Source organism: Drosophila nasuta, chromosome 3 (assembly GCF_023558535.2).
Source record: "Drosophila nasuta strain 15112-1781.00 chromosome 3, ASM2355853v1, whole genome shotgun sequence".
Taxonomy (NCBI): Eukaryota; Metazoa; Arthropoda; class Insecta; order Diptera; family Drosophilidae; genus Drosophila; species Drosophila nasuta.
In genome coordinates, this window is record NC_083457.1 from 47,648,497 (window position 1) to 47,656,236 (window position 7,740).

Here is a 7,740-nt window from a genome sequence, read left to right on the forward strand (position 1 = left end):
AGTGTACAGCTGTCATAATAAATATAAAAAAGAATTTAATTTTAAATAATAAATTTAAAAAAAAATTTAACATTTAATTTAAACATTTCAAGAACTCTCATCGCTAACGTCCAGCGGCACGAATAAGGTTGCCACCTCGTGCAAAACCGCAGTGTGCAAAATATTTCGCTAATAACGTCGAACGGTCACACTGTGAACAGGAAAAACGCAAACGCGTATAAAAGATTTTATATTTTATTTAATTTATTAGTTCTTAGCGATAAAATATTGAATATACCGCTGTAGTCTCGGACTCTTAAACACATTTGCAACAATGGGCAGCGCACTAGAAAACTATGTGAATCAGGTGCGCACACTAAGTGCTGCAGGTAAGCTTTTTGCAACGCCGGGTTCTTTCTCTCCTCCGGTCTCCTCTTGTGTGTGAGTGCGAAAGAGTGAGAGAGAGGAATGGAGTAAATTAATTGGCAATACAAATTCGCAATTATTATTCTTGCTGCAGGCAGCTATCGAGAACTGGCTGATGAGTTGCCCGAATCGCTGTCGCTGCTCGTGCGCAACTGGAGCATATTGGACAATGTGCTCGAAACGCTGGACATGCAACAGCACACACTCGGCGTTCTCTATGTGCTGCTTGGCAAGCTGCATAGTGTCGCCTCCTCGAATCCGGAACCGACGCAAATCATACAACTGATGCGCGACTTTGTGCAACGCAGCAATGCCGAGCAGTTGCGCTTTGCCGTCTGCCCATGTGAGTAGTTAAAATTTATTATTTAAAGGGTTCTATCTAACGTGCCACATACAAATTTTTAGTTTATGAGACGTGCCATTTGTTTACGGACTTTTTGGTGCAGAAGAACCTAAGCATTTTGGGCATCAAGGTGCTATCGCGAGCCATTGAGCAAATCAGACAATTGGACACACAATTAACGCCCATACACGCCGATCTCTGCCAGCTTAGCCTCAAAGCGAAACACTTTAACGTGGTGCTGCCATTTTTGGATACGGACATCACAGACATCTCCACCGTTGCCGCCGAATGCAAAAATCAACAGCAACAGCAGCCTCAACATACGCTGGTAACTAGCTAACTAATTCTTTACACAAGCTTATTAGTGGACAAAGGTAGAAGAACATTTGGAGCCCGTATATTCACGTGGTACAATTCCTAGGGGAACACACATTCCTAAGCGACAACACTGTCTTTAGTCTTTAGTTTCTTAAACTCGTGCAATCTTTTAACTTACAATTAAGTTTAAGCGTTTAGTCTAAGTTATTGTTTTTAGATGTTAACGTCTTCTAACAACTTTTGTGTTGATATAACTAACTGATTGAGCTTTTTGACGTGTGCCAAAGACTCGCATGATTCCCATCTCTCATACCTCTCACACATTGTCATCATTCGATATGATGATTATCGACGTGGAGAAAGAAAGAGCTTCCATCATTCTCAACATCCTTAATCGTCAAATCGAATCCTAAATCCAATTGCCTATTCAAATCTATTTAAGTTGACCGAAGCTTCTTGAAATATTAGGCTATAATTAATAATATAGCTTATTTTTCAAAGTACTCAATTATTATGTTTCCACTTTACTTTTTAAGGATGCCAACAATGATGCAAAGTACTTTTTGCTGTACTATTATTATGGCGGCATAGAAAACTTAATGAATAACTTACCCTTAACCATCACACTAGCCACATTCTTCAGTCTTAGTACAATAATTATTTACCAGAGTGTTGAAATATTAAATTAATATTAGACTATCATTAATAATATATCTTATTTTTGAAAGTACTCAATTATTATGTTTCCACTTTACTTTTTAAGGATGCCAACAATGATGCAAAGTACTTTTTGCTTTACTATTATTATGGCGGCATGATCTATACGGCGGTTAAAAACTATGAGCGTGCTTTGTACTTCTTTGAGGTGTGCATCACCACGCCAGCCATGGCCATGTCTCACATTATGCTGGAGGCATACAAAAAGTTTCTCATGGTTTCACTCATTGTCGAGGGCAAGGTAAGATCTTTCCAAACAACAAATACCTCAAATCAATAACTCAATCATTCTCTAATACAGATTGCGTATATACCAAAGAACGCACAAGTTATTGGGCGCTTCATGAAGCCGCTGGCAAATCATTATCATGACCTGGTCAATGTGTATGACAATTCGTCCAGCGAGGAGCTGCGCATCCTTATACTCAAATACAGTGAAGCATTTACGCGTGATAATAACATGGGACTGGCCAAACAGGTGGCCACATCGCTCTACAAGCGCAACATACAGCGACTGACGAAAACATTTCTCACGCTCTCGCTCAGCGATGTCGCCAGTCGTGTCCAGCTGCCCAGTGCCGCTGAAGCGGAACGTTACATCCTCAATATGGTAAGAGCGAAGAATTTTCTTTATGAGTATCCATATTAACATTTATTTTAAATTGCAGATCAAATCGGGTGAGATCTTTGCCAGTATCAATCAAAAGGATGGCATGGTGCTGTTCAAGGATGATCCAGAGCAATACAACTTACCGGACATGTTCCTCAATGTGCAAACGAACATAACGCAAGTGCTCGATTTGGTTAAACAGATCAACAAAATGGAGGAGGAGATCATATTGAATCCCATGGTAAACATGTTGTATAATCTGTAAATCATCTGAGTATTCTAAATTGTTATTTTATTTTCTCAGTATGTGAAAAAGGCGCTAGGCAGTCAGGACGATGACTTGGCGTCACAGCACCCCAAGACCTATTCAGGGTAAGAAACAAGCAAGCAAGAACATTAAACAAGAAATCGAGAATCAAGCCCATCTTTCCATTGACAGTGATCCGACGGATTGATGCGCCCACTCCGCATTCATCATGATGCTGCAAGGGCGCCGCAAGCAGGCAACAACAACAGCAAGAACACCACAAACAACATCAACAGCAGCAGGCAGAAAACGTAACACAACTGAAAGAGGAACGGAAAGAACGCGCCTAATTGCAAATTTATAGATGAACATGCTATTTTAAATAAACCTATGTATAAATCAATGAATCATTTTACGACTAAGCTCGTCCGGCTCAACGCATGACGTCCCTCTAATCAATGCGACCAATTATTGATTGCATGCCACATTCCTACCACACACACAGTGTTCTGCGAGTGCGAGTACGAGAGATAACAAGTTCAATTATGATAACAGAGGCATTAACTCGATCAGGCGACTTTTGTGGCCCAACACACTAAACAACTAAATGGCCAACTGCCCGAGTGACTGACTAGTTCAATCGCTTTGTACTTGAAAATGAACGCAGCGCAATAATTAAGGCACTTGTCGTAACTAATTTCCAGTTGTTTCTCCACATATATATATTATTGTTGTTTTTCTTTTTATTATTTGTTGACAATATCAATGTCGAGCGGTCATGACGACGGCAATGTTAATGCTTTTGGGTGTTTGTCTAACCCTAAGTGATATGGCTAATTAAGTTGGACTAGACACCGCAGGCTAAAAAGCCGCCCACCTTAAGTAAGTGACTAACACAGCGTGATGATGCTTCTTTTTCGCATTTATATACATGTAAAATTGTTAATATAGTAATTGATAAGTACTAGGTTTTAAACGTAGTTAAGAGTTAGTCTAATTCTAATTGCTATTGTTGTGTGTGGCTATGTACAATGTTTGTGTTTTGTTCTTGTTAAAACCGGCGCAACGCAATGCGGTCGCCTCTCTCTCTCTCTCTGCTCTGCTCTGCGAGATTCCGATTCTCGTCGCTCTTTTTGTTAACGAGAAACAGCTGCCGCCGTCGTCGTCGTCGTCTTCTATTCAACTATTCGTTGTTTAACCGGTTTTCAAGGCATCCACTTCCAGCATCGATGGACTGCTGCTGCTGCTCACTGACACGCCCACGCGTGCTCCGATAACAGCGCCATCGTCGGACATGCCTTGATACAGTTTGTGGACGACATTAAAGATGATAAAGCAGACAATGAGCACCAGCAGCGACATGAAGACATACGCCAGCACCAGCGGTGTATCCGAGATGGGATCCAACATGATTCGAAATTGATTTCAAATTGTTGTCTGTGCGTAACAATTCTCTACACGATTTGTAAGAGAGAATGACGTTTATGTGAGAGAGAGAAGTGTTTTTTCTTAATTTTGGAGAACTGAGGAATTTGTTTCGTTCTTCGTTCGAAAGACTAAAGTCAAAGAATGAGTGCGTCGAACTGAAGCGGCGACGCGTATGTTAATTAAAATGTGTCGTTTATATATAAAGTTTACTCGTTGTCGTATATATCCGTTTGTTGTAGTATTAAATGTTTCTCTTGCTCTTGCTTTTGTTGTTGTAGCGAGCGCGCGTCGAGTTGTCGTACCGTATGCATTGACACCTGTGTGTTAACTGAGGCGAGCCAGCTACTAGACAGTCGAAAGCAGCCAGCCAGCCAGCTAGCAGACAGTCAGCCAGCAAGCAAGCGAGCGAGAGCCAGTTAGCATATAGAACTCAGCTGGCTGCCGTTACGTATACGCAATGTTGTGCTACGCTGTTTCTGATAAGCTAGTTGAAAATTCGCTGCGTTTTTGTTTGCACTGCGCTTCAGACTGGCGCTCGACTGTAGCTCAAAACTATAGCGCTCAAGCTGAAGCATTATTACATTAGCCAGGGTCAGGTCGAAGTTGTTATATATCTGTGTGTAGAAACAAAAAAAACAAGCATACGTCTAGTATACCCATAGCATTCAGGCCTGTCGTGACAGCTTTTCACTCGAAGCAAACAAAATAAAATATAGAATAAATCGAGTGTGAGCAAAGTGTGCAGCGACTAACACACACCCTGCAAAGCATTTAAAGTTCATTAGGTCTATTTAAAGCGAGGCTATTTATAGTCCAAACTTCAGACTCTTTAATTATGCAATGTTGTTAAGTTTTCCAGCTCGGAACTCGTTATGTATTTCTATTAAGCCTTGATAGACTAGCAGAGACTCTTTAAAGGCGTATTTTTATTTCGATCGTTGATGGAATAATGGATATATAATTTTTATTATTTATACCTCAAATGTTTAATCATATTCATCTTGTTATAGAGCGACTTCTGGCATTGACAGCCACAATATGCTCGCTTTTGCATTACAGCTTTACAGGGTATACATATTAATATCAGATTTTCCGTCTATATTCGGTTATTTATAAATACAGCATTGTCATTGTGGGAGGACTTTGAAAAAAAGCACAGCTGCATGGCAAAAACTTTCCGATATCAGCTTTAGCGTTTTATGTATGTAAGTCCAGCGGAAATGCAGCGTATTATTATTATATGATTGATAATATCCGTTTCTAAATAAACTACACTACATCGATTTAGTTTTAAATATATAATAAACTTATATTTTCGTTACACGATGAGCATCGATCGAACCACAGACAAAAAGACAGTAAAGATCAAGTGTGACCACACAACAAAGTGAAGGATATTTTATTCTAAATGCGGTCACTTTATATATATATACATCAAGTGTGACCACACAACTAAGTGAAGGATATTCAAACCAAATTGTGATATATGTATAAAATATGGGCACATTTACAACAAAAACAAAACCGAATAAAATTTTTTATTGACTTGAAATAACACAAAGCTTCAAACTTATTTATTAAAATACTTTCTAAAATCTAGTTGACAGCTGACACAACTCGCTTTTTTGCTCTGAACTGTTTACAGGGTATTAAATATTATGAATGCCAAACACATTTATGAATCCAGCCAATTCATTTAGTTTTTTTTTTTTTGCTTTATTAATTGAAATGAATAAAATCGAGAGAAACACACGCTGCGCATGGCTGGCAATTAAATTGGAATATCGTCAGACTATTTGTGACTCGTTATTGTTACGATCTGTCGCGCTCTCAATTGCAAGTTGGGGGGCCCCAAATACCGACCGATTGCCGGCGCTATCGCCTTTTATTATCTCAACTCAACATCATCATCGCCAACGTTGAGATTTGGCAATCGTTAAAGTGCGTCGCTATCTAATGAAACAGCGACTCGACTGATAAAGTTCATTACGTTTCGTTTCGTTTTATTTTTATGAGCCCGCCATCGAGATAAGCAAAATAAAGTAAAGAAGCGTAGCTTATGTGTGCCTTTATTACAGGTGTGGCGACGCTTCTCTTGCTCTCTGATTCTCTGGGGGGGGAGTGCACAAGTCCCAAGTCGACCCAGTAATGAAGTCAAGAGTCACCCGAGTGGCCTTGTAGCTACTGTTATAATACATAGTAGAAGCATAGTTTTGCTCATCTGCATAACCTGAATAAAAGTCAATAAAAACAAGTTCTACAAACTACAAAAATTAAATATGTAAGCAACCACTCTCTCTTTGTTCTCTCTCTTGGGTTTACGGTCCACCTCGCTCCATCTCATTCTGTCTTTCTATGTCGTGCCTCTCGCTAGTCTCCGAACTACGCACTTCGGTCAGCCTCGTGCGTCGTGTGGGCGCTCGGCATGCCGTCGTATTGTCTATGCCCCGGTTCTCCATGACATCCTTGATGACATCGTCGAGCACCAGATGCATGTTCTTGCGTTCGCAGCAGCGCAACAAGAGCTTCAGACGCGGCACCTTCGACAGCTGATCGTAGTAGCGCAATATGCGCAACGAGTCGATGTCACGTTCGGCAGTCGCCGCACATTTGGCCACCTTATCCTGGCAGTTACACAAGAAGCTGACGGCACGATGCTCCGAGTGCGGCAGAATATCGAGTCCGACGCTGACCAAATAGCACGGCTCCAACGTCAGTGTAACGCGCACTGATCTCAGAATCTCAGAGTTACGATCGCAGCTAAGATCTCTATGCATCTCCCACTACTTACCCACCGTTGATGCTTCGTAGATGGCCGAACGATTCTGTATCCAAATAGAGCGAGAACTGGCGCTGAGACTCATGTGATCGCCACGCGACGTTTCGCGAGCATTGATCGTGGTGCGGGAGCGCAAAGCGATCGTCGAGCGGGAACGACTTGCGATTGAGGAGCGGGAGAGCGGGGCAGCTGGCAGCGGCAGATTGTCATAGATGGAGATGTAGATCTTGTGGCTGACATAGGCAACGATGAAGAACAATATGATGAGGATCAACAGAAACACAATGTACGTGAAAAGTGTGGGTAACCAAATGATGGCGTCCAGCAACATTAGAACAGAAGGCTGCTGGGATTTGTTTTCAGAACGAACGAGTTGTGAAAAATGTTTCAAATGTCACACAAATTTTGTTCTCTTCCATGTTCCATATTCCATTCGATCTTTGTTTTGCAACATCTATGTAAATGTATTTATTACTGGTATTTGTTTTTTTGCTCATTTTTTGTTAGCTTTTCATTTTTGTTTTGTTTTATATAGTACATACGATTTTACATTGATAATATTATTTATTTTAAATTGTATTCTCCCTCTTTCTCTAACACTTTCTCTTCTTTGTCTCTCGTGCGTCACACACGTGTTTTTCTTTTTTCGGGGCGAATTTCTCTTGCCTTGGCTTAATGTACACAATTTCATAGCATTTAGCTTTTGTCGCTATGCACGCTCACTTGCTCTCTTTCTCTCTCTCGTTCTCTTCTTCTAGTCTAACCCGCCGGCGGGTGCACTCAACGCTCTGTGGCTTGGGGGCGTGGCTAGCACACCTCAAACAGAAAACAAAAACAAAACGAATTCCTAAGCTTGCATGTTTGTGCGTGTCGCAGTATAACACTTTCGCACA

General features: G+C 40.9%; 3 protein-coding genes across 5 annotated transcripts; 1 reads left to right on the top strand and 2 right to left on the bottom strand.

Annotated features, from left to right (window-relative positions):
* The first annotated feature begins 150 nt into the window (after positions 1 to 150).
* On the top strand, positions 151 to 3,059 carry LOC132788768 (COP9 signalosome complex subunit 3). Of its 2 annotated transcripts, XM_060796332.1 has the most exons (8): positions 162 to 368; positions 500 to 748; positions 811 to 1,076; positions 1,830 to 2,024; positions 2,085 to 2,393; positions 2,452 to 2,634; positions 2,698 to 2,765; positions 2,833 to 3,059. In XM_060796332.1, the coding sequence occupies exons 1-8, from the start codon at positions 314 to 316 to the stop codon at positions 2,846 to 2,848; spliced, it is 1,341 nt and encodes a 446-aa protein (XP_060652315.1). In that variant the 5' UTR covers positions 162 to 313; the 3' UTR covers positions 2,849 to 3,059. The 2 variants fall into 2 exon arrangements, with proteins under 2 accessions (XP_060652316.1, XP_060652315.1); XM_060796333.1 differs by lacking the exons at positions 1,830 to 2,024; positions 2,085 to 2,393; positions 2,452 to 2,634; positions 2,698 to 2,765; positions 2,833 to 3,059 and adding an exon at positions 1,603 to 1,770 and having other exon boundaries at positions 151 to 368.
* Positions 3,060 to 3,544: 485 nt separating this feature from the next.
* On the bottom strand, positions 3,545 to 4,377 carry LOC132788771 (uncharacterized). Its single transcript, XM_060796335.1, has one exon. The coding sequence runs from the start codon at positions 4,048 to 4,050 to the stop codon at positions 3,835 to 3,837; it is 216 nt and encodes a 71-aa protein (XP_060652318.1). The 5' UTR covers positions 4,051 to 4,377; the 3' UTR covers positions 3,545 to 3,834.
* A 1,241-nt stretch (positions 4,378 to 5,618) lies between these two features.
* On the bottom strand, positions 5,619 to 7,674 carry LOC132793851 (uncharacterized). 2 transcript variants are annotated; one of them, XM_060803972.1, is made up of 3 exons: positions 6,860 to 7,674; positions 6,359 to 6,796; positions 5,619 to 6,298 (listed from the first exon to the last, which is right to left on the bottom strand). In XM_060803972.1, exons 1-2 carry the CDS (start codon positions 7,176 to 7,178, stop codon positions 6,387 to 6,389), a joined length of 729 nt encoding a protein of 242 aa, XP_060659955.1. In that variant the 5' UTR covers positions 7,179 to 7,674; the 3' UTR covers positions 5,619 to 6,298; positions 6,359 to 6,386. The 2 variants fall into 2 exon arrangements, with proteins under 2 accessions (XP_060659955.1, XP_060659954.1); XM_060803971.1 differs by having other exon boundaries at positions 5,619 to 6,796.
* Between the last annotated feature and the right edge of the window lie 66 nt (positions 7,675 to 7,740).